Genomic DNA, 27,472 nt, shown 5'->3' on the forward strand with positions numbered 1-27,472 from the left:
TCTGTATCGCTGCAACAATACAACGAGCTGTTTCTAATTCTTTAGTAAGGAAGTACTTGTGGACACTCACATTGAGATACACTGCGGAAAGCATCCCGGTGCCACATGAAGTGGTTTCAACAAGGAGCTCTCATAAAGAGCGTTAGCCATCGCCCAGCTCCCAGGCCTCTCAAGCGAGTCTGACCCTGGCACCCACCACTGCCTGCTCAGTCCCTACTGCTCTTCCTTTCCGGGAGACTGTCTCCATGAGAGATCATTTGGGAGACATACTTTTAACCACTGATTCATTTTTAGAGGGTTCTCCAAACCCCATACTGTAGACTTAGTTTGGGGCAGGAAGGTTTTGTTCCAGTCTTTGTGCTATTGGTTACCAACATTTAAAAAATGGGATCAGAGGGAAAAAACCCAGCCATTAGAATGTGGGTATAGTTGGCCAATTTTTAAATTAGTAACACTTGAAATTTTTGAAAACTTTTCATATTATGATTAGGTACAGATAAATATGTATACACTTAGATGGCATATAGACTCTATTTTTGTCTGAACGTATCTAAATTTGGAATAGTCCATAGAAGATCTCTATTATCAATGGATTTTTTATTTAAAAGAAATTATTTCCTATCTAACAAGCAGCATTTAATATTCTAGGAAAAAGACAAACTAATGAATGAAACAGATTAGGAAGACATTCACGGTTATTTTAAAGTAAAATCTGTTATCGAACAGAAGTAGAATGAGACATAAGAGAAAATCTAAGAGTGAGAGATGAAGGATAGAAACAAAGATATAAATAATTAAGCAAGAAAACATCTATAGTTTTATTTTATAAAATAGAATTTAATATATTATAATAAATTCTAAGCTATTAACTTATTCAAATATGCTTTGGGCATGATTTTACTTATTATGTTTCCAATTATCCAACTGAATATAAAAGTTCTGAATTATTCTGCAGACAGATTTAGCCCAGTGACTTCACCACCACGACTGAGAAAAATTTATGCCTTCCTAGTAATTAAAAACATAACTAAACACGTATTAGCATCTGCACCTCACTCGGTCACTCGTGATTACAATAGCATAACTAGAAGTTCCCTTACAGAGGAACACTGCAAAGTACAGGCCCTGAGTGGGGTCAACATGACAAATGAGCAAATATTGTCATCGCTAGTTAGCACAACCCAATTTTGGAGCTCAGAGTTCTCTAAAATCTATCATTACATGTTAGTATGTAATTTAAAACTTCACAACACTTTTTGCTTTCTTTTAAATGAAGAGATATTTTGGTAGTAAATTCAAAATATAATAAAGCAGACAGGCCATTTTACAAGGAGCCTACCCGTCACAGATTTTGGACGAGAAAAGTATGAAATACTTTGTATAAGCTGACTGAACACTACACTAAAATTCAAGCTCCCTGCATTTTGACACCTCCTTCAGTTACTTTCGAGAGTTTCATTCTCCCAAATGGTCTGGCCAACAGAGAATTAGTTAAGTCACTAGAGCTTTAACGCCATCTGAAACATTACTATACATGTACTCTTGTCGTGCTGCTAACGGGTTTCTAAACAAATCATCATTGCAAAGAACTGATGATAGATTGACGAAATTTTATCTAATCGGCTTTAATTTTTTATTCTACAAACATTTGAATCTGAATATAATGAAAGCCAAGAGCAGCTAACTAATTCATAAAACAGAAGGCAATTTGTTTCTTTTCTTTTTTTTTATCTGCCACAGTGCGCACTGGGACCTCAATCTGTTGAATTGAAAAAGTGGCCTTTCCCTCATTAGCCCCAGTGTCACCACCGGACCAGCTACACGGGTTATTTACTCATCTCTCCCCCAGTTTTAGCAATTGTTCTATGACAAACAGAACACGAGACAGAATCTCGCTCCTGAGATGGGTAACAGATTCTGCGGAGCATCCCCACACTTTCTCATTAGTTAACTCTCGGAGACCTTTCAGTGTACACATACATGCGACTTGAACTTCCGATCTTCTCTGCACTAGAGCCCCCATTCTGTTGCGCACCACGCAGCGGTAAAAGCCAGCGTCCAGCCTCCGCAAAGACGGAATGATATACCTGCCAAGTACGGAAAAGAAGTGTTAGTCGTTCCACGTCTAGAGCAGCCCCGGCATCTCATGTGGTAGGTAGGTGCCCAACAAACACAGCCCCTTTTGGTAAACTCCTATCTGTGCCATCCTTGCCTCAAGTGCAACTGCCTTATGACATCTGATGGGTATCTGTCTCCCCATCTAGGCTGTGAATGTTACATGCAATACGTTCCAGATCTGTCTTTTTCATCAATGAATCCCTGGTGCCCAGCACAGCGCGACACACAGGCGACGTCACTCACTGGTTGAATGAATAAGAAACATTAAACAGCTAAAAACATTACACTTAAACTAGACCTCTCGACACAGACATATTACAATTCTCTCTCTCAGAATTTCTAAACATTATTTCTAGAACTGGCAAGAGTCTAGTGTCGTGTCACTTTTTATAACAGTTTAAACAACGCTTTCAGGATGAGATACAGGTGTCATTATGGCAAAGGAAACGGTGACATCATGACACAAGTCCCCTCTCTGCTCACTGTTGTAGACGTCTCCCAACACAATTGATAAGCTTCTCTTTCTCACTTTTCCACATATGACCCAATGTTAATTTTAAGAACTTTCTGGAGGACTGAAAGGTCATTTCATTTGTATTTCCCATTCCTGTGACTATAAGTAACCAGCCTTCAAATCAATGTCTTTCGAAAAACTTCAGTAAAACTATACAGGGCAAAAAGGTAGGTAGACACAGTTTTCATAAAAGCCTTACTTTAGGTTTACCATTGGTTTTATAACTTAGAATGTTCTGAAATCTATAAGCAAGCAGGATACATAACCAAGGAGCTCCTGAGTTGGGTTTTATAGCTCTGGAGCCCAAACCTTTCACGCCACATAAGAGAATAAGTTCCCTGACTGGTTTCTAGGCCATGTTCACAAACATGTCAAGAATAAGGTTTGGGGCTTGGATACGTTTCACACGTGGAAAAGTATCCGTCTATGAAGGCGAGAGCTAAAACCTATGGTCGCCTATTTTTCAAAAAAGAAAAAACCCAGTGATGCTATCCCTTTACTAAAAAGATGTTCCAGCAATAATTATCTTCAATTTAAAAAATACTTCCTCTTCCAAAGTACAATCAGAGTAACTTAAAAAAAAAAAAAAAAACAGGTAGAAGCCACCATGTATGGTGTGCTTTTTGCTCAGGGCCTAAGCATGCCTTGAAATCACTTAAATTCAACTAATTGCTCATCTTTTTATTTAAATATGTCCAATTAGTCAACCTGAAAAGGAACTGAGAGGCATAATTTTTAAGTGAATGAAACATTTGGACAATGTGGCCAATTCAGTATTAAGCAAATATTAATCAAAATATGTTTTTCCTCTGATAACCATCTTAAGGTCCTATGCCAAGATCAATACAATCTTTTATGAGAAAAATATTGCTGAGTTTTAAACTTCAAAAGTTGATTTTTTTCCTGAGGAACGGTTATCGCAAATAAAAAAATTAATTAGTAAATATAATCAGAATAATATCAAACTGAACACAAAGAGTCAGTGCTATTTATTTAAATTACAAGTAAGACTAGAAGGGGAGCATTTTAACATCGTATACTGTGACTGTAATACAGAGTTTTGAGATTCGGCTAAACAAAGTGAAACGTTTTTAGAAAAGAAATAACCAAGTTACTGGAGCACATATTTGAGAAACTATTTCATCATTGCAACAGTTTCATCATTGCAACATAACCATATTTATATAATTGTTAGTCATTCCATGTTTCCTTTTGCACTATTCTAAATAGATTTTAAATTCGTATGAATTTCTATAGCAATCCTATATACTAATGCACAAAAACAGCACTGCTTTCAAACAACGGGAGAAACATCCAAAACTGAATATTAAGCATATGCTGTTTGGTACCATCTCTTTAGTTTTATGTTTCACCAGGGGAAGCAACTCTACAAAAAAGTTGCAAAGTGCTCCACCTATTACAGGAGTTCCTACACAAATTACGTTCACCTAACAGATGGGTATATTCATTGCAGGCCTATTGTTTATAAACACACATTTTTAAGCAGAGAAAGTTTCCTGGCTCTTTATAAGAAACCATGATAAAATCTTGGCACCATATGCCACGAAAATACAGAAAATGCTGCTGGTCTCCAACAAAGCCAGCAGGGGCGTGTGCATTTGCTGGGCTGCGCTGGTGCCACTGGACTGACAGAAAGTGTTGTCAGTGCTAGTGCATCATCAGGAATAGCACAGGAAAGGAAATCCAACAAAATCACAACAATACGAAGGGTTTAAATGTCCATTTCTGCTGAGTAGAACGCTCCAGTTCTGAACCGCCACTTGGAATGGACCTGGACCAGTCCCAGAATTTCTCCAGGTCCATGGCAGTCCATGAACAGTTGCTTGACTAGCCCTTCCTGGAGTGGACATTTGACATTTCGTTTCTGTTTCTGTCTGCCTAGGATCTGCCCCACGTTCCTGTATTTAAAGAATTCTCCCTTCTATGCATCTTGCTGAGACAGAGCGCTGCACCAACAGGGCCCAGGTATGAGACGGCACAACCACTGGACACACGTGTTCTGGATTTTTAGATCTAGGGCTGCTGACATCCAGGAACAGGTCTGAAGGAGAACTTGGGTGACAGCAGTGGGCGCGGGGAGCAGTGGAGCCCTGGGCCAACGGGGCAGCGCAAGTGTCTTATGTCATTCGGGGCAGCGGCTCAAGGAGCAGCATCCAGGCGCCCACGTTACCAGCAGCAGGACCCTTGCTCAAACAGTAAGAAAAATAGCTCGTCCCGCTAACCTGTTTGCAGAAGGTCCTTATAGAAACTGTAGCTGATGTCCTCTTGGAGGGGCCTCTGATGGACTGGACTCCATAGCAGGTACAAGTGATACTGAAGTTCAAAGAATGGACTCAATCTGAGTAGTTTGGGCTCCATTTCTCACGTGAGCCACTGCTGTGGCCACCAGTTCCACATAGCCCTGACTGGCTTCATACAGGTGCCTCTGGCAGCACCCTACGCCAACCCCTGCCTCATACTTCTTGCTTCCTGCCTTGAGAAGTCTCTGGCACCACAACCAGAATATTTACTTGGGTATTACATGAGTAACCAGAAATGAGAGCTAACGGCCACAGGCCGTAACTCATCAGTTGAGTATGGGAACTCAGAGATAAATATTCTCTTGCACCGTCAGGTTGGGCAGTTCTGAGGTGCATTTCATAAATTCCCGGTGGGCTTTAGCTACAGCCACCTGTAATGACCATCAATTTGATAATGACCTTGACTTGGTTTTGTGTTGGTTGGGTTGGGTTTTCCTCCTTCCCTGTTTCATTGCTCCTGCCTTTACTTTTGTGCTTGAGAACACAGGCCCAAACAGACCACCTCCTGTAAGTCTTTGTCTCCACCACCGTCCTCAGAGAATCTCGGGTTATTAGACATAATAAACCTGTCTAATTTGTTGCAAATACTTTCCGGGTTAATTATTTGCCTTTTAATTTGTAATGATGATTTGAACATACAGACATTGTAACATTGTGTATGGTTATCGTGATGTTTTGATGACTTTTCCCCGTGCTTTTCACACTTTGTCTTGGGATGTTTAGAGATCATTAATCTTTGTTTCCTTATGGTTTAATTCTGTAATTTAACTCTTAAATGTATCTGACATTTATTTGGGTGTTGGTATAAGATGAAGATCTATTCTGAATATTGTTTCCAAATAACTGATTTCTTTACCATTGGTTCTAATGCTCATTTGATTATATGTATTTTTTATGCATATGGTGGTCTAGTTCAAAACTCTCTTCTGGAGTACTTCTGTTTATTTCTATTACCACTAACATGTCATTTAACTGCTGTGCCATTACAACATGCTCCTGGAAGGGAAAATTCCTCCCCATCACGCACCTTCTTGAAAATTTGTTGGTATTCTTTTCTGCTTATATTTCTACATGAGCTTTGAAACTATCTCATCAATCAAGTTACCCTCAGAAGAATCCCACTGAGATTTTCATTGAAATTAGGCTAAACTTCTATAATAATTTCAAAGGAACTGATGTTTTTAGTGTTAAGATTTCCTATTTAGGATTCTCTTTTATATCTCTCCGTGAAGTTTACTGCTTTTCTTCACGTAGGTTCTACTCATTTCTTATAAAGGTGATTCCCAGAATTTGATAATTTTTACTGATAGTGTGAAGTTTTTTGTCTTTTTATAAGACTTAAGAAAAAGTAACTTTTCCCTTAGCCATTCCTATTTTTTACTGGAATCAAAAAAGAATAAGCATCCATCCAATGTCTATTGTTACACTGTCATGGAGACTGAGCCACAGAGCCAGTCCGCGTAAGGAAACTACAACACTTCCGCAGTTCAGAATAGCACTCATTCCTCTTTTATAACAGTGAGTGTTGCGCCAAGCATTACAACGTTTCTGGCTTACACATACATACTTTGACTATAACTACAAAATAATCTTTATCCCCAAATAGAAAATAACTTAGAACAAATGTTTTCTAGAACAAACAGACAGGTGTCTGCCTATTACACCTGTGCAGACTTGGTTTGATCACTGTCATTTGGCCAGTGTGGCGACCTGCGCTGAAATGGGTAAATAAGCCTCAATATGAATAATCTAACATTTGAAACTCACTGGAATTCATTGTGCAGTTTAACCAGAATACAAGCAGCAGAGAAAATACTATTGTTATTGTTTTGTCAAAGCTGCAAAAGGTAAATTTATATTATTTACTCTTTTATAGCGTTTACATTTTCATAACTGACACCAAAAGTGGGAGGGGGATAGAAAGTCAGTTTCAGGTAAGAAACAATTGCCATTATCATAAGGTAGCCATGTTTTTCAGTTTGAGACTTAGAACAGCCTCATGAAGATTAATATATGACAGCTGAAGGTGTTTATTGGAAGCAAGGAGATGAAAGAGTAATTTGAAAAGCTAGCATGAGATTTTTAGCCAGGTTTTGTATCTCGAAAACAATTATGACAAAACACAGTGGATCCTTGATAACCTGTCTCAGTGTCTGAACCCCCAATGAACAGAATATAATTTATCACGTCTACCCCAAACTATCCTTGCTTCAGAAAAACCCATTTCTTCTTAGCAAGTGTCTAGGGAAATGATAATGAAGGCCCTACCTTATTTTGATGGTCCCCATCCAATGAACCAGCCCCTTGGTCTTGTTTCACGACAACCAACGGGGCTTTGCCTTCTAGGGGATTATCCAGAGTATATCGAAGGAGCAGGTATATTTGCTCGTACAAAGAGAAATGCAGAGTCACATCTCCTCCCGTATTTTCAGGTTGACACCAAAATTGTTTTATCATAAGTTAAAATACTTACATATAGAATTATGGCACAGTGTATGTTTTGGCATGTTAGAATAAAACTGTTACACCACTATTTTAAATGTACCCAGTGGAATCTAAGCCATATAGTGATTTCAATATCCGCACAATCTATTTAATGAGCTCTGTAACAGATAGAACTTTTATATTGTTTCTCTTTACTCTTTGAACTGTAGCATTAAATCTATTTACCCCACAGAACTTTATTCTAATGTAACGTATTTTTATGCCTGAAAGATACTTATCGATTGCCCATACTTCTCTGAAATAAATATATGCATATAAATAGCAATTTAAAGAGAATTTCCCTTGACCAAAAGGTTCTAAGCACATAAAAAATTTCTTCTGGATTACACGTTCACCGTTAATCAAAACAACATAAATGTATTACATATTTTGAAGAATAATGATTAAACATTAAAAATTTAGAAAGGAAATGTTTCTTAATGAGATGGAAGTGACTGATATTTTTTTCAATTACGTTACATTTCATTAAATGGAAAGTTATTTACTACTAGAATGAACAGAATTAGATAAAAATTAACAACAAAAAGAAGAGAAAGTATTGACTGCATATTTGCATACAGTTCATCTAAACCTAATGAATACATGGAAGAAATAAACAAGTAGAGAAAAAGTTGATGCACAGCAACAGCAAAACACACTGAAGTAATAAAACCGGATATGGATTTAGAATATCAAATAATCTTTTTCTGCCAAGGTTAATGAAAGTGTGTTCTGAATGAATGTTTGAGAAAATAGAACGTGCTGACCTTCCTACGGTGCATGTTCCTTCTATATCCAGACCCGACACTGATCTGACAGATGTAACCAGAACTTTTTACCCCTCTCCCCCTTGACATCTGTAACTGAGGCCTCGTCAAGCCCTTCTCATTTCTGAGTAGGGTGAATGCATGCAGAGATTCACAGAAGAATATTTCTCAACTTGTTTGCTCCCTCTAACAAGTCTCGAATGTTCTAAGTCTAATATATATAAACGGATAAGCCCCAGGGCATTGCTGTGAGCTGCTGCCTGGGTGAACTAAGGGGCCCTCACCTGCGTATTTCCTGCAGATGCTGTCTGTGCTCTGCAGTCACTGAACACGTCTTGAGGCCCAGTATAGTGCGTGACGGAATGGGAAAGGTAAGTGGGTAACCAAAAATTGGTACAACTCTTGCTGCCCACCTACACAACATACCAAAATTGGGAAAACCACAAGCTTGGTCAAAATATCCCATATCTGGTATCACCCTTTGCCCTTAAAAAAAGTCAGTACAGAGTGAAAGGCCAGAGGCTCTTCTATGGGGTGTCTTCAAGGGCCCGATACTCTATTTTACCAAATACTATGCACTGTGCTTGCAGCGCGTCCTCGGAGGGATCCCACAGGGAGACTCAGTCAGGAGGTGTGCTTTCTGTTGTGAAATGGGAGACAGAGCCCAAGAGGACAGGAAAAGAGGCCTGGCAGACGCCAACGCAGAGGCGAGCTCTTGCAGAAAACACACGTGGAAGCAGCCCATACCCATGGCCGCGGACCCCGGTTTAAAGACCATGCACATTACTGCTTCTTTTTATTAGGAAGAACAATCTGGATTTTTCTGAAATATCATTCCTTTCTTCCTGGGGCACCAAAACATTACGTCATTTAATTTGTGATGCCTTTGAGGCGGGTTTTGTTATACCCACTTTACAGATGAGAAAAGTAAGATCACACTCGTTAGATAACTTGTGCAAAGTCCCACAGATAATAAGTTGAATAGAAGAATGTGAACTCAAGCCGTGTGCCATTAAAGCTGATGACTCATACATGGTTCTCATTTCTCAGTTCACGTCTTTTTCTTTCTTAGATTCCTCTCACAAACCAAGCCTATGATGTCACCTTATAATAATCTATAACGTTGCCTAGGATTTATTAACAGAGTTCTGGTGGGCCAGCAAACATGCTGTCCACATACATGAGAGCCTTTTACTGCTCACAGCACCACAAATGAGGTACGACCACCTCCCTCTGCAGATACTGGACGTGGGACTAACAGGCGGTTTGCCCGCCGTTCTGCTGTAACGCACTGGTGCTGAGCTGGAGCTCCAGCTGAGGTCTGTTTGATGTCAACGTGCTCCTACCTGCTATGATAACTCACTCCCCCAACACCACTCTCTGACAGCATAGGCCTAATAAGGAGAGAGGAGGCCACAAACTCATGTGCACACGGTGCAGGCAGAGGCTGGAGCTGAACTAAGCAAGGGTGGCATTAGGAGGCACGGGCACTAGACAGCGCGAGAACCGGGGTGGCTGTGCCTTTCCCACAGCGCCGCCCTGCCCAGCACGTGCTCCTGTGGGAAGCTGCAGACCCGCGTGGCCAGGCCTTGAGCCTGGTCAGGACGGGCCAGAAAGCAGAATTTTCCATCAAATCTTACAATTTTTAAATGCTGGCAATCGAGGAAGAGATCTATTCTGTGTGTACCCAGACGCATTTCTACCTGCGGGCAGGCTGAAGGCGGCCCGTGGAGCAGCACATCCTAGCCTGCGGGACGAGCGACGCTCCTCGTGGAGAGGCGCACTCCTGTGTGAGAGTCCTCCAGGGCGCCGTCCTGCCCCCTAGTCCGCGGTGCCACTGGCCTGCGCTTGTTGGCGGCGTCTTGGGCTCCTTGGCATCACTAGTTCTCCACCCTACTTAGCAGGAACGGCAGCGCCTAGTAGAACACTCCCCAGGAACCTGGGGAGACCTGAGGCACCGCGGGGGAGGCCACAGCGCAAAGGTCACCTGACCTGCGCGCCCCCACCTCAGTGCTCATGCTCTGTCCGCAGCATCACCCTCACTCCTGTACCCTGACACCTAGCACTGGCAGGAGTCCTATTAATACCCATTTTTGCTGCTGAACATAGGGCTTCTCCTCGGGGCCACCCTCCCATGATCCACCTTTCTCAGCGTGACTCTCAGTTCGCCAGGCAAGTGTCCGTTGACGTCTCAGAGCTGCAGACACTACTGACATACAGGTGTCTGTTTAAATATTTATGCTCCTCCGATCTGAACAATATGGGCGGCGGGGGGGCTACTGCCACGAGAAAGCACGTTTATCATCCTAAAGAGTTATTTGCATTCCTCTGCAACCATAGCTTTTCTGGTCTGGTCATTTCACTAACGGGTTTAGTTTCCCAAATATAATGACAGACTTCCTAGGTGTGAATATAACCTATGTCAGAATAGTAAACGCCATTCTAAGTTCATGTTCAAAGTATTCCTTTAATCCGTGATGCACTGGAAATGCAATCCAGTATCTTCACCTCTTGTGCTATGATGGTCCACGAGCAAATATTCAGAACAACCTGAAACGGAATCTTGTTTCCAAGCAATCACTTACCTGTACTCGCTGCTGTAGGCGGTGAGCTCAGTGTCATTGTGCATCCACCTGAATTCCAGAGGCCAGCTCCCCTCGGCAAGGCAGGTGAGGACGAGGCGGTTCCCTTCCAGGTGAGTCTGTGGTAGGCCTGGCTCCGTTTTAAAGTACGGCACAACGTCATCTGAAATATTCAAAACCAAAAAAGAAGACAGGAAAAGAATGAATGGCGTACACATGAAAATGGCACTCATCCAATGAACAATCACTTACTTAAACAGACCTAATTTTCAAAAGTAGAAATGATGGCTATTTGGCCCATTAGTAGCAAATAATGCCTGACCCTCTAGAAACATGCAATACCCTAGAGACTATTCCCAAAGGCTGAGAGCTCCCTGATAGCACCACTTGGAAGTATCTGGCAAGATCATCCACGCTATTTCTACTTATTATTAATACTTATTTATCGAAGGGGCATACTGGGCGACCCCTGCTCATGCACGCCTGGGGGGTAATGAGGCACTGTAGCCTCCCAGTAACAATAAGGGTCTATATCTGGGCTCTAGAAGAGAAATCGCTTCAGTTGCTTAAAAAAAGTAACTAGGATGAGCAAGATGAACGGAGATGTACTACAACACAGGTCACAATCGGCTTTCATCTCACACACACGGTCTCTTTTAGTGACTTTCCGTGGGCACAACGCGGGGAGCCCGTGTGTATTCGGACAAACGGACACTACACGGCGATGGCAATGAGCTGAAGACTGCTACACATACCCCCGCAACACTGACGAATCACATGGAAACATGTGGCGTGCAAGAAGCCAGAGGGAAAGAAGGTTACAGCATACACTTCCACCCAAAAGTTCACACAAGTTCAGAACCAGGCAAAATTAATCTGTGCTGTTTGAGGTCAGGATGAGTGTTACTTCTGGGGGTGGGGTGGTGGCCGGTGTGACAGGTCTGCTTATGGAGAGCAGGTCAAGATCTATTTCTCTATATGGTTCCATGGCGGCACCTTGTGAAAATTCATAGAAAATCATTCTATACATGACTTCAGTAATTTAAAAAGTTTATATAGGTAGGACACTTAGCTTCTAGTTCTAGCTCTATCTCTAATTAACTACATGACCCTGATTCTGTTCTTCATCAGTAAACAGAATTAAATGACTTCTCATTTTCCTAAAACATTCCCACTGCACACCTGCATTACCAGCTTCCTGTCTACCTTCGGGGCCTCCTGACCTCTCAACTCACATTAACACTCAGATTTTTCCATCTGAAGCCAGGCTAAACCCTGCCCCACCTCGAGGCCTTTCACGCGCCCTTTCCCCACCTGGAAGCTTGTCCCACTCTGTGCGTGACAACTATTCTCATCCTTCCTGTTAACAAAGCCCCTCCCCACCAACACGCCCTGACAACCAACACTTATCAGATTTTGAAATTCAACTGTTTCTGGATAATGCCCAGTGCATTCCCAACACCCGGATCAATGCCAAGAACAAAGTAGATGCTAAATAAATATTTGTTGAGTGTATAATACAATAACACAAGTAACAACAATAGCTAGGATTTGGTGAGTATTTACTATGTGCTGGAAACTGTTCTAAGTGCTTTTCATGCATTATCTTATTTAACTCTCACAAGCTCTACAAAATAGTTGCCATCATCATACCCATGTCCAGATGGGTAAACAGAGGCAGGAAACTGGGTAACTTGCTCAAGGCCAGCCAGACAGTAAGTGGTAAAATCCTGACTTAAAACCCAGATAATCTGTCAGGAACCTATCAATTCCACATAACTCCAAATGTTGCAGGCTTCTCAGTAAAGAAACTTTCTTTTCAAGAACCCATATCTTAACTACCAATTTTCGATAAATTTGTGGACTCGCTTAACTGGACTTTAAAATTAATGTATTTTTTAACCAAACAAAGCATCAAATAGCATATCAAATTGAGACTGTATTTTTATTTTAAACTGTCGCACATACAGTTCCTTTTGCACTGACTATATGGAATTTGAACATACAGAGTTTATTTCCCACTGTGCTCCATTGCTGGTATATCCATAAATGCAGTGTTACCAGCCTCTTACTAGTATTCACCCAAACGAGTCAATGTTGCACTGGCGAGTGTGGTAACAGTCTATGATACGGACACGGCCTGGTCACCGAGAGGTCACGCAGGAGCTGAGAGCTGGCAGATCGGTAGCGTCATTTCCTCTGATCACACCAGGTGCCCCTGTGCCCAGGCTCTGAGGCGGTGAGGGGCCTTGGGAAGAAGCAAGGGCTGCAAACAAGCAGCGGTGTGGGCAGGGGGTGGCTGGAAGCGGGTGAGCAGGGCCTCGAGGGCAAGGCAAGCCCACGGCCAGGTTTCCATACCATGCCTGTGACTGTCAGGGCACCCACTGCACCTCACAAGTGTTCTCGCGGGAATAATACCTCGCATGACCACCCGATTGACAGGCCTTCGTCAGCAGTCCTGCCAGAGTGTAATGATGGTGATGGCTGGCTGGTATCAGAGAAGGACAGCAGAGAGCCTGGGATGGAGTCAGAAAGCTCCTTCCGGCTGCAGTGGGCACGAGGAGTGAAGAGGGACCAGAGAAGTCGGAGCAGACCAGTCAGGAGGCCACTGCAGTGACCAGGCAAATGCTCCGAAAGGTGACGGTGGCTGGGCCCCAGTGATACTAGTGATTTGGTGGCGATGGAGAGAAACTGATGGCTTTAAAACAATACTAAGGTGGCAAAAAAGATTTAGTGGTGGATTGAATATGGGGGTGAGGGAAAGGGAGGCACCAAAAAGGATTCTTAAGTCTCTGAATGGCACTATCTCTGTTCAATAAACACACTGATTCTGTAATCATCATGGCAAATAAACGGGAATGAGACACAGCTGCTGTCACCTTAGAGGTTATAGTAGTCTCAGTCTGACGCAGGAACAGAAACGGTGACGTGTTAGTGCTGTGACTGACAGATGCGAGTCAGAGGCAGGGCTCTCACTGCCCGTCCTGCCCCAGGCGCTCCCCTGCTGCACGGCCGTCACCTGCCCAAGCCCGTTTCAAGTGCATTTTAGGTTTTGATGATCCACCGTATGTCCAGGTGCCCCTGGCAACGCCCTTTAGCTAAATCGTGCCTCTCATGACCCAAGCAGTCCCAGAAAGCAGACCTGCAATGGCCATGGCTTTGACACCTTGGGGGCGACTGAGCAATAGGCTTTATTAATGTCCTGCCATTTGCACTGTATTTAACAACAGAAAAGAAATGCCAGTGTCCTATAAGACTAAGTGATAAGAAATACATCTTTTTGAAGGAAAAATGCTTCAAGACAGACACTGAGAATTTGAATTGGTTTTACAGTTGACAGAGCATCATCAGTTTAATATGTTATGTCATGGTTTTGAATGTAAATGATACCATAATTCAATTTTTCATAGAATTCATAGTTTACTAAACAGGCCTGTACTATGTAGACACTATGCTGGGTGCTGTGATCTAATAGGAAAAGAAATCTTCACAAAAAGTAGTTCATACAGCTGCCAAGCGCTTGTCCTGCAATGCAAACCACTGCAGAATACGATTAGCGCAGATGCTAACCTTTACTCTTCCATTAGGAAGAAGGGCGGCAGGTATGTCAACGCTCTGGGATCTTACGCGTCTACGCAAAAACCATTGGCGCCAGTATTTTCGTGTTGATGAGCCCGAGTGCAGAAGAACACGCTGCCTCTCTGAGCCAAGACTGAGGACCACTGGCGCATACCCAGCAGATCATGAACTGAAAAGAGGCATAACGGTAACAAAACTCAGCGCTTTGGGCAGAGAAAGAGAGACGGAAGGATTCGTACTTAGGCCGGCTGAGATCTTATACACCTTAAACGGAACAGAGAAAAGTCTGAAAATATCCACTATGGCAAAAGTGATTGAGTTACATCTGAGATAAGATTATCAAACTCTGACCTGGAGAAAAGCCACTGGTCCACCCGATGCTCTCTGAGGGGTGTGCGTGTGTGTGTGTGTGTGTGTGTGTGTGTGTGTGTTCCCGAATAACAACTACTAGCGCTCCAAGTGAGAAGAGATTAAGTATGCTTCTGTATCCTTACAACGAACAGTGTAAGACCCTGGAATGAGTAACTGAGGGAAACTGAAATTTCCATTTCCACATACTTTCAGCAGAACATAAGTCATCTGTGAAAGAGGGGCTCATCTGTCTGCATCCCACAGGTTTCCGGTCCGTCCACAGCAGAGGGATGGACTTACTGTTCTCACCAGACAACATCATCATTTTATGACGTAGAAGTCACTTCCCTAAACGGACTTCAGGTTTGCGGATGTAACGGAAATGGACTTAACTCCACCTGTCCAATGTGAGGACAGCCCTGGCTCATCTGGAAGGAACCGCGACGCATCTGCCACGTAGGAATCACTGACATGAGGAAGCTGGAGAATGAGACGCCGAAGCGGAGCCACTGCCTGTGTTTCTGGGCTTCACACCAGCAGGAAGGGTGAACGCGCCATGGGTTGTGACCCACGGAAAATGGAGGACCTAGTCCCAGAAACTCCTTCATGGCAGAAGGGTTGGGAATCGAGCGCTAGTTGTCAAGAAAGTCAGACGTAAGCTCTTCCTACAACTCGGCCAACGAGAGAGCTTTGGCTGGGATGATCGGATGTAATCTGTTCACTCACTGCCCTTTCTCCTCCATTGGAAAGTGATAATGAATAAAGAAATAATAACCTACTTCCACTTAGCAGAGGACTCAACCGTACCACAAACAGGGGTCTGAGGCAAACGAACCCCACCTGTTTCGGAAAAGGATGCTGGAACGTATTATGCCCTGTACCGGCACCATCTGTCTGCCAGGTGACAGTGGCAGCCGAGCAGGAATGGCAGCCAAGCGGCCTCCGGTGCCTGAACTCTGCCTTCTCGGCCGCTCAATCTCCAGGGCGACTAAGCTTTTGGTGTGAACCACTAATCTTCCTTTCAGAACTTCTTTTATATCAAAACCAAACATTTTCATGCCCCAAGCTTATGAATTTACCACTAACGGAAAGTTTCATTTTTCAAATCCCAGGGAGAAACAAAAGCACAGGGCATAATGCATCATTTGTGAACAACTCCTCTGAAAAACGTGGGGAGAGGATTCTTTGCTGGTAAAAACAGCCATTCCGATTTCAGATGCTGGCAGGTCATTAGGTCCGTCTCCTGAAGCCAGGAATTTAATCTCACAGTACATGCTACTCTTCCCGTAAGAGTAATACTAATCTGTTAAAGAAAACAGTCATACGGTTCACATGCATTTCTGAGCTGAAATTTAAATGTATGATCAGATCTGTCCTATAGTTACATATGCAAATATGGAAAGGTCATACCTCAATGCTTACAGGATAATCCTACCATCTTTCCCTGAAAATAAGACCGGGTCTTATATTAATTTTTGCTCCAAAAGATTCATTAGGGCTTCTGTTCAAGGGATGTCATCCTGAAAAATCATGCTAGGGCTTATTTTCCGGTTAGGTCTTATTTTCGGGGAAACCAGTACAGACAACTGTCTTAGAACAAAGTCCGCTGTATGCTCTAGGTCAAGGTCATTCAAGCTGCACTTCCTGTGACCACCTGTATAAACTCTTTGTGGCGAAAACTGAAATGAAGCAGGAGGAGGAGGCAGCTCTATCATCACAGCTAATTCTCCTTGCTTCTCAGAAATGTTTATAAATACTTTCCAGTTATAGACCTGCAACTATAGTTGGATATATCGCTATATTCTGTAGAACTAAAAACAACTACCCAGCTTCTCTGGAAGTCCCTTTATACAGTTCCACAACTGTCTTATAAAATAAATGAATGTCAGAGATTTCAGGGTGAAAGGTAGTTACAATTGAGCAAACATTATATATATATCGGATTTCACACACAATAAAAACCTAGCTTCGCTATGACAATGACTACCAAACACAGGAATGGGACGCTTTCTATGCGGTCCCACTCTCTCTCAAGCACCGCTGCTGAGGCAGGGCTGGGCTCTGCGGAGTAAGTCGGGGTACCACTGTGCACCAGCAGCCGGAGGGTCCTCCCCTCCTTCTCAGTCTTTGCAGAGCTCCATCCGCCCAGAAGAGGCGGCACGAGACAGAGGTCCCACAGTTACAAGGGCACTGAGTGTCCCCTGGCTGCTCGGCACAGGGGCAACAGCTGGTCCCTGCCTGGAAGAGCCGCAGCGCAGGAAGCAAGGGGCGAGTCAACAAGCCAAGGGGATAGAGGCGTGAAGCCACTGCCGAGAGGGCCCGCGATGTGGTCCACGGCCATGGACCTCCTGTGCCTGCGGTGTCACAGATCAGCCAGGGCAGGAGCTGAAGGGGCCCCAGTGCCCAGGGAGCCCCAGAGAGATTAGGCTTCACAGGGGCTGAGGCTCCAAGTCTCACAGGAATGTGAGGGCTCAGTGCTGCTTCGGCCACACAGTGGTTCTTCGAAGGCTTTTGAAGGCTTGGTAAAGAACTGTCCCATCCTTTATGACAAACGAGAATGTTTCTAGATAAACACACTCCTGCACTCCAACTACGAAGGAAACATCCGCGAGCCCATCTGCCTGTATGTTTGTGCTGTGACAGGTGTGCCGTGCCGCGGGGACACCTGGCACCTGCAGGATGAGGAATGAATGGCCTGGCAGGGCCCTGGGCAGGGACTGGAAGCTTGGTCAGGGGCCGAGTTTGGGGAGCCAGGGCCAGGACGCCTGAGCACAGCCCTGAGCAGCAGGTAAAAGACAGACTGTGTACCCCTCTTATGCGTCTGTCCCACTGTTTCCGGGGGGGGGGGGGGGCGCCATAATCAGAAGAGGAAGCAAACAAAGCTCGCACTGCGCAGTCACCATTTTGTACTCAGAAGTTGACTAGACAGCGTGGGGCTTGCTCTGAGCAGACTCATTTGTCTGCAGTACTCTCCTGGTCTTTGGATCTGTGCATGTAAAAACAGGGAAAGCAGGAGGGGTCCCCGAGATTTCCATTAAACAGCACTGTGAACAGCTTGCCAATGCACTCAGTTAGGGGCAAGTCAAACTGATTATCTCTGTTTTCTCTGAAATCAATACGAATTAACAGCATATTTAAGGGCATTCATGGGGTAAACCTACCCTTCCAGTATTTTCCCCTAAGAAACCATTCGAGCTTTTGGCGAGCTTAATCTGCAGTGAGGCTGACGGTAGGGACACAAATGGTGGTATTTATGGACTGCTTCAATCCTGCACTGTGCTAATCCATTCCAGCATACAAATTAACAAGAAGAGGCAGTGGGATAAAAGCAATTCCCCTGTTTCTCCAAACTGAAATAAGCTCCCAGCTCGCCAATATTTTATTTCAAAGTAGGATTGCACTACACTATCGTTGCTATGGGTTGTAGTGAGAAAGCACGAGTAACCAAAATAAGAGGAGAGTTATCAGAAATAACCAACTTTGTTCTCGATTATGGTTCAATACGTCTTTCAAATATTCTTTCAAATAATCCTGAAAAGCCAACAGATTAAATAAAAGGCCAAAAAGTCCAAGAACAGAAACTCAGGTATGAGTGACCTCCCCCCTGCTTAGATGTGCACTGGTGAATTTGTCACATCTGTGCCGGCAATAAAACCTGGGACTCAGAAGGAACTGAAACGGTGAAGACTTAATTTTAGACCAAGAAAATTCCATTTGAAAAAGAACTTCTTAAGGATATCTAAGTTTATACAGATAAGGCCTATTGAGTTTAGCGAAGTTACAAAGCATAAAGGTTTCTCAAAGAGAAGTGCTCAGACATCATGGCAGCTCAGAGTCACTGCCTGGGTTCCAACCCCTGACGAGCGCTATCTACCCTTCCAAGTGATGTGAGCCTGGGTAACTAACTCAGCCTGCTACGCCTGAGTTTCCCAGTCAACAAAACAGTAAGACAACTTCTTCTAGAGCAGCAGTTCTCAGACCTCCTGGTCTCAGGACCTCTCTACGACTTTTTAAAAAATTATTGATAATGCCAAATTTCTTGTTTATGTGTGTTGTATCTTTATTTATCATATTAGAAAAACTGAGAACTCTTGAAATATTTCTTAATTCACTTAAAAATAACATTAAAATTATATTATCACAAAATTACATATTTGTGAAAAATAACTATATTATCCTCAAAAAATATTAAAAAGAGTGGCACGTTTTTACATTTCTTTTCGAATCTCTTCAATGTCTGGCTTAAAATACAACCAGATTCTCATATATGCTTTTGCATTTAATCTCTTGCAATTATGTTATTTCAGTTGAAGGATATGAAATAATCCAGCCTCCTACCAACATCAGTTGGAAAAGGGAGGCATGTTGTAATCGGCTTTTCAGAGAATTATGCATATTCTTGATACTGCACCAAAACTAAGTGAGCAGTAGTTGCGATGTGGAATCTGAAACGCTATCGCTGAAAGCTCAGTGCTTTCTTCTGTTAAACTCCTTTGGCCTGTCTTGCACTCTGAGTGGCTCTTTTACACAAGCATGGCTTTGTTGGTTCACTTCACTGACTTACATAGCTCTTCAAATGTTGACATATTTCATTATGAAATATAAAACATATCACATGTGAATACTGCTACCTATCGCATCAGAAAAGTCTTTAAATAATGGGAAACTGCCAAGTTCATAGTAGCACATAGACGATTTCCAAAATTCTAATTTTTTCTTAGAAAGAGCTTGATTTTTATTATTAGTAACAAATACTCTCAATTGTTTTTGGTGATGTGACATTATTTTGATCATTTTCAAGAAAATGCTGCCAAATACCCAAGTCAGAATACCCATGTGTGTCTATTAGTCACTACTTCAAGTAAAAATGGGAAACCACAAAAAAAGCAGCTATGCAGCTCGCGACTCTTCCAATGTCACGAGGACGTTACGTCGAGACAGTAGTCGTACTTCGCTACGCAGCACAAGGCTAGGATGTGATCGGCATTTGCAATACAGGATATTAAACAGGCACGAATTAGAGTCAAAACTTAGTAAAATTAATTCTTTGTACTGCTTCATCACGGCTGTCCTTCAGGGATCTGGACTTTCTTTCACTGCAGGTGTGTGGTGGGAAGAAGGCCACGCCAACTAGTAGGGTTTGGCACGACTGCCAATGCCACACCTGCCGGGGCCCAGGAGTTTTCTCATGATTGCTTTTAAATCACCAGTAAAATCTCTACATGGGGAAAAAGCAAAAAAGCCGTAGTATTATTATGAAATGCCTCTGACCTCTTGGACCCCTGAAAGGGTCTCTGTCTCGAGAACTACAAGGCATCTTAGAACCCACTCTGAGAGCTGCCACCCTACAGAGTTGCCACAGGATTAAACTAGATAATGTGCTCAAAGTGCTTAGCACAGTCCCTGGTACACAGGCCCAATACACGCATTAGCTTTTATTAAAACATACTGTCACAGAATAAAATTTCATCTGCCTGCACAATGTTGAATCTTGAACTTCATCCAAAAAATATCTCCTTTTAGCTTTCTAAATAACACACATAAATCAGGTTACAGTCTAAAATGTAACTGTTAAGCCAAAGAAGTTGTTCAATTTAAAGAAAAACAGGTGTTCATATTTTCAATTATTTCAGAATTCCAGTGAAGTCTAAATATCGATTAAATTTTTTGTTCTTTCATTCATTAAATATATATTAAATGGCGTCCCATCTATGAGATGGGAATACAGATGTGAATAAACAAAGCAATGAAAGTCCCGTCTTCATGGAGTGACTTTTCTACTTAATGGAGATAAACAGTAACCAAATAAGGAAAATATGTAGTACAGTCTGTTTTGTTAAAGTTCTTATTTCCTTCAGCCAAATCATATCATTTGTGGTTGTAAAATAGGGAACTGATACTGGTATAACATGCAAGTTGTATTGATTTATATGTGATTTTCCTCCTGCATATTGGTGCTATAATGTGATCATAGACAGTCGTCATCATTTATGAAAAAGTAAGCCTGAAAATTAAAAGGAGACAATTAGTGACAAGAACAACAAACAACACTTCCCTAAAATTACAGACGGAGCCTCCTGAGTTCAGAGCGAGGAGTGACTGGTTTGGTGCTTCACGGACCAGCGCCCTTCCCACAACGTCCCACAGAGAGAAGCTGCAAGTGCAGAGAAATGAGCTCGAAGGCTTTCTCCCTTTCACCAGAACAGCAAAGCGAGGAAGAAAGTTCCTATCGTGTTATTTTATATTAGTGTCCTGGTTGCAAAGTTCCACAGGTTTTGAGGGGTCTGCTCCTAATACTATTTCCCCAAAGTTGTGCTATTTTAGTGTATGATTTTACAGAATGTGGAATTTTTCAGGAACACATATATGGAATAATAAGAAAAACACCTGTATATAAGATAGTGATAGTTGTTATAGGACACATATGAGAGAAGAAGAAGAACAGAGACCTGGGGGAGGGGCTGCACTTCTGCATGAGGAGCCAAGGTAAGAATGAGCTGAGGAAGAGCCACACACGTAGGAAAGGAGGGAGCATTCGGGACGTAGGACGAGCACGCACAAAGGCTGGATGTGGAAGTGAGTCTGCTGTGTTGCAGGAAAGCTAGGAGGACCGATCCAGGTGGGCGAAACAGTGAGTGAACAAGGCTAAGAAGGAAGAGGGAGCTCAGGGCATGCTAATGAAAGCCTTCGGATTTTGCTTTGTGCGCCATCAGAAGCCTACGGAGAATTCTGAGCAAAAGAGTGTTCTGCTCTGCCTTAGGTTTTCCCTGGTTCACATGGATCAGTGTTGAGATGAAGCTGGAAGGGCAGAAGCTCAGGAGGCTGTTGTGTTAAGCCAGATGAGAGATGATGGTAACTTGGTCCATCCTGGTTGCATAAAGGTGGTAGTAAGTGGTCAGACTTGGCATATAACGTAAAGGCAGAGCCAACAGAACTTATACGTGCAGGATGTGGGGTACGAGAGAGAGAAGAATCAAAGACAATCTGGAAAGATGCAGTTGCCATTTCCTGAAAAGGGGCAAAAGAAGCAGGTTTAGAGGGAAGGAACAAGGGCTCGGTGCTGAACATGTTAAATAGGTAGTTAGGTTAACGTACTATGCGATTTTTACACAAAAATGCAAAATTAACATGGGATTAAATAATTGGGTAATTCAAAATGATCAGTTTTATAGCAAATATTCAGTTGATTTACAAATGAAATTTTGACAGAGATGTGAACCATATCATTAAACAGCCATCAAAACTATAGTTGACCCTTCAACAACATGGGTTTGAACTGCACAAATCAACTTATACAAGGATTTGATTTTTTTCCATAAATGCATTGCATTCAATAAATGTGTTTTTCTCTTCCTATGATTTTCTCAATAGCATTTTCTTTCCTCTAGCTTACTGTATTGTAAGAATACAGCACATAATACATATAACATACCAAACATGCGTTAACCGACTGTGTTATCAATGAGGCTTCCAGTCAGCAGCAGACTGTTAGGGGCCAAAAGTTATACGTGGATTTTTGACAGCACGGGGTCGGTGCCACCCCCTTACCTCCATGGTGTTCAATAGTCAACTGTATTTAATTTCATGAGAAGCTAAAATTTATATATCCTAGTAAATTCCACTCTTGGGCACTTATCCCAAAGAAATAAAGACTTACGTTCACACAAAAACCTGTACCAGACATTAGTAGTAGCTTTAGTCAGGACAGGCAAAAGCTGGCTGCGACGCGGCTGTCCTCTGAAAGGAGCGCGTATGCAGGCTGTGGTGCCCCCACGCCGCGGCACTCCCCTTCACAATAGGAAAGAACAGCCTGGGTGAGTCTCCGCAGACTTTTGCTGAGTGAAAAACATCTCCTCCCAAAAGGTCACAGACAGTATTATTCCTTTTATAGAACATTCTCGAAATGAAAAAAATTACAGAACTGGAAGAGATTAGTGGTGGCCAGGGATGGTGGCGGGGAAGAGCGGAGGTGGCCGTGAAAGGGCAATGCCCTTGACTGCACTGAGGTCAGGACGCCGCCTACAAGAGGGCATATGATTGCACAGGCATCTGTCAGCACTAACTTGCAGGCCGAAAGCTTTTCTGAAAGGGGTTTACTGAGCCACGTGCCAGCCAGAAAAAGCACCAGGTCCTGGGCGTGTGGCCTGAACACCAGAGCGGGGCCAGACAGAGAAGGCAACATGCACGTCGTGTACTTGGGCTGTTCTGAAGTGAGCGGACGGTGACGGCTGCACAAGTCTGTAAATGTATGAAGAATCTTGAATTTATACTTTAAACAGGTGGACTTTATGTCTATAAATTATATCTCGATGCAAAATAGTATATTAGCTATTTGTGCCAAGCATGAAAGTACTATTATTTTCATTCTGTTACAGATGAGGAAACTGAGGCACAGGCAGGTCAAGGAATTTGCCCAAGGGAACACAGCTGGAAGTGGCAGAGCCAGGACTGGCGCCCAGGGAACCTGTCTGCAAAGGTCATGCTTTCCCCGCTCAGCGCCATATGTCCTTTGCAAGGAGTCAGCCTTCTGGCTGGGGTGTCAGCAGTGGCCAGTGAGCAGGACGAATGGGAGGGGGGCTGCTGGGGACACAGAAGATGATGAGAGAAGGATGGGGGACAGCTGGCTCACGTTTGGACACCCGTTTCTGAAAGCGAAAGGCTTTCCCTGTGTCTAGGGTGTCTTCCTTTGGGCAGGTTCCTCGGCGATGCTGACCCTGCTGTTTGAGAAGGGGAAGGAAACATCAAGAGAAGGTGTCTGCAAGGTTTTCTTCCAAATAATCATGTTGCAAATGAGCAGAATTAGGCCAAGATGAGCTGGGTACTTGCCATTCCCGGGGGAGAGGGGAGAGGATGGCCCTGGAGCAGGTGGTCTCCCTGGCCCGGGTCCCCCACACCAGAAAAGGAGGCCACAGGCAGCGGCTGCTGGGTGGGAATGAAAACGCATGTACCCCTTTCGAAAGTCCTAAGGCTGAGAAAAGAAGCTTTACTTCCTAAGCATGTTCTTAATGTCAAGAAATACGCCGTAGGATGAGTATGGCTTTTTAAAATGACACCTAGACCCCGGCTTGTGGTCACAGGTGCTGAATAAGTGGGAACACTTTCCCCAACAGTAGGCAGGCAGGTCCCCATGTACTCCACTAAGTTCCAGCCGTGACAACCCCCACCCCTGACTCCCTGTGAGCCTGAGGAGGGCAGGAGGGCAGAGGGCACACACCGCAGACTACTGTGGCGTTTGTTTGCCACTCCCCACCTTCACCCCAGCATATGCACAGCCATGCAGTAAAACCCCTATGCGACATGGTGAGGGCTTCAGGACCACACCGCCAATGGACGCTTCCAAATTGTGAGAAAAAATGCTGAAGATGCAGCCATCTATGTAAGTTGTGTCTGGAGTTGCAATCTAGCCAAGTTCTTCTCTGCAAAGCGGTGGCATTTACCCCAACAGGGCTCTCCCAGCAGGGCAACCCAAGCTCCATCAGCCTGCTGAGCCTTATACAATGGCGTGGAAAGGAATGTCTGGTGGCTTCAGGAGGAAAACAGAAGGTAACAGAGAAGCAAACAGAGGGTAAAATCCAGCCCAGGGAAAAAGAAGCAAACAACCTGCACTGGGCAGGATCCAGCAGCAGCTCGCACAACAGCATCCGTAACTCGTCAGGAGGCAGAGAGGAAGCAAAGGCGGGAAGCAGAGTAATAATTACCTGCACTATTAAAAGGCCTGAAACAGAAGGCAGTTTCTCAAACGTGCAAGGCTTCAGCCTTCAGTGCTCCTTCTTATTTTGTGAGGATTCTGTTATTCTGAAATGTTTGCATGCAAGGGTGGAGTGGGGGAATGGCAATTATCTTTTTAAATGGCGAGTTATATTTTTATAATAGCTGACATTTTCTAGTAAGACATCATTTTGCTTTCAAACTGTTGGGTGAATCTTATAATGACTTCAGGAGCTCTAAGGAAATAAAGTATCAGCAGGTGGTCAGTCAAACACTACGAAATTCCTCACTCCACAGGCAGTAATCAGGTTGAAAAACCTCCTGCATTACTTCCAAAAATAGAGCTGATGGTGAAACACAGGCCTTTCCAGTTTCAAAACTATAATCTGCACAAAGGGTAAAAACATATTCATTTTCTTCTATGTAGAACCGTCAATAGCTTCCTTTGAAATCTGTATCAGGGCCTTTAAGAAAAGTAGCTCTTGGGGGACACTTATTTAAATCAGCGCCTCGCAAACCCTGGGCCTCATCCTAGGCTTGCTAAATCTGATCGTGATACGCCTGCAGAGGTCTGAGACTCACCGATTTCAAGGTTTTCCTCTCTTTGGACAAATTTTGCAAACATTTTAAAAATCAGCTTCCTGTTTGAAATACAAAAGTAACAATACGCACATATGTACGTCGTAGTATTGCGTGTACACAAACACTGCATCCCCACATGAGCACACAACTTACGGACAGCGCCCAGCAGCTGCCATCCCATCATGATCGGTAACGCTTTCCACCCATCAGTGCACAGTAGGCCCACAGAAAACTGCCAGGAACAAACCAAAGCGGCGTTCCGAGGAGGAATCCCCAGCCGTTACTGCGATTTGTTTTTCTGAACGTCAGAATGAGCAGCCAGTGCCAAATAGCTCTTTAGTTTTGTGACTTTCACCAGGTGCACTGTGCCGAGGCCTCTGGGCAGACACATAAAGGACATCCAGGAAGGAATTAATAATGCGAAGGCCTCCCCTAGGCGCCTGGTGGGCCTCCCCACGTCACTCAGAGGGAAGCGCTGAGTTGCCCGCTGGGTCCTCCATCCCCTGCAGGCTCAGACCAGTTTAAAAAGGGTCTGCTGGGAGGTGCCAAAACCCCAGGTCCTGGCACTTAGTAGCACGCTGCAGCAACAGGCAAGGGTAATCTGTGCAGTAACGGGTCTCCAAAACATCAACACTTTAAAGATCAAGGTCAGCACCTACTCTACAGTCAAAAGCTAACCTAGAGAGCCACCTATAAAAAAACAACCAAACATAACTAAAGAATTGTGTGATGAAAACAGTGGCTCTTGACTTTGGATGCACATTCGGCTCTTCTGGGGAGTTTGTAAAGTGCTGATCTCCAGGCCACACCCCAGACCAAACATGTCAAGAAGAGAGGCCCGGGCCTCAGCATTTTTCATGTTCCCTGTGATTCCAGTGTGCAGCGCAGGTTGAGAACCACTGAGGCGCTGCAGGACCACGCTCAGTCATTTGAAACAAGCTAGCGTCCCCCACATGTGCGTAGGCTTTCGATCTTAATTGACAGACCTCTGTTGCATAAAGCGGGAAATACCTGACTCAGTGGTTTCAAGCTTATGAGTATTCATTTTTTAGATGTTAAACAGAATACCTTAAATTGTCAATTCACTTTTTGATCTAATTTATTTCATTATAAATCTTTGTTCTAGAGTTTGATTACCCAATTTATCCATAATCTGCCTTCTCTACTGGTATTCTGTCTATGGCATTAGTTACTCACACTTCAATCAAAAGAATGGCCAATGAGAGCAGGTAACAAGTCTAAATGTATTTATTTCCTTACTTCAAACCAACTAGAAATCAAGACTGTACATGTTTCTACTTCAAATCCACTACAATTCAGCTTCTACTCAGGGATACCCACAGCAGGGGAAGAAACCACAGGTACCCTCAAAGGTCTGGGGCGTGACCTGGAGCTACCGCCACAAACTCTATGTTTCAATCTTAGTTTTCATTTTTATAAATCCATTCAGTTTACCCTCTGTCCTGTACTTATACTGATGCTAACATGAAAACAGTTGCCATTCACCCTGACTTCTGTGTCTATTCTCAGCCAGCACCACCTGACCAGCTGAAGAACCACTGCACGGTGACTGCGTGGGAACTGTGATGAGCTCGAAGACTGAGAGTTTGGATCACCTGAAGATTCCATTTATGCATACTTTTCACATCGCCAATCAGAATCATTATTCAAGACATTATTGTGTCAGTTATATCACATTATCTTCACAAAACAGCAGTCACAGCTGCCAACACTAATGTCACGTGTAAAAGCTGAAAGCAGACACTCAGGCTACGGTGACCGTGGTGATGAGGGACACACAACTGTGTGATCACATTTCTTTATCCCTCTGAGTCTCAGTTTCCCTATTTGTGAAACGGGGCAATAACTTGTACCCTGCAGAGGTGCAAGAATTAAATGAGCTGATATCCGCACAGCAGCTCTTAGCTAATGTCAATACCCATCAGCTCCAGCCCCTCACGTCTGCTTTACTCTTCCATGTCAAGACACTGAAATCCTAAAGGAAGCTTCGCTTACAGTGAATGACAACTTCAGAATCGTCTTTGACAAGCAGAAGCCACGTGAATGCCTATGAAGAGAGATGAGGACACATCAAATACACACTTCGACTCTTCTATTTGGATCATGCAAAACAGTGATCCAAAGTAGCTTTGCTTTTTTCTCAAGTTTCTCACATCTAATAAATTACTTTATTCTAGAACACGGCAGGAAGACACTAAATCAACCCAATACAGATGTTGATAAAACCCGATCAATTTAAAATGAATAATTCAATCAGTAAGGTGTTCAAAAGGTCTCACTAAATCTTTTTCAACATCTTTCTCACACTTAACATTAAGCCACTGCCTGAAAAGATTTTCATCACCTCAGCAGTGAACCTGGGAACACACGCTCAGACCCCAGGACTCGGCACCTGCCACCACATTCCTCACCCCACATGCTCATGGAAGACTTGCTCCATGCTTT

The 27,472-nt window shown here is 43.5% G+C and overlaps 1 protein-coding gene across 1 annotated transcript in view; it reads right to left on the minus strand.

Moving 5' to 3' along the window:
- The window catches only part of SDK1 (sidekick cell adhesion molecule 1), a 683,166-nt gene that overhangs the window by 414,647 nt on the left and 241,047 nt on the right, over positions 1–27,472 (minus strand). Inside the window, exons 2-3 of the mRNA XM_074313985.1 lie at positions 10,790–10,949; positions 1,981–2,087 (exon numbers count right to left, since the gene is read on the minus strand). Coding sequence (XP_074170086.1) covers positions 1,981–2,087; positions 10,790–10,833 — 151 coding nt within the window. The 5' untranslated portion in view covers positions 10,834–10,949. The remainder of the gene's footprint in view (positions 1–1,980; positions 2,088–10,789; positions 10,950–27,472) is intronic.

The sequence above is a fragment of the Rhinolophus sinicus genome, linkage group LG10 (assembly GCF_036562045.2).
Source record: "Rhinolophus sinicus isolate RSC01 linkage group LG10, ASM3656204v1, whole genome shotgun sequence".
Lineage (NCBI taxonomy): Eukaryota > Metazoa > Chordata > Mammalia > Chiroptera > Rhinolophidae > Rhinolophus > Rhinolophus sinicus.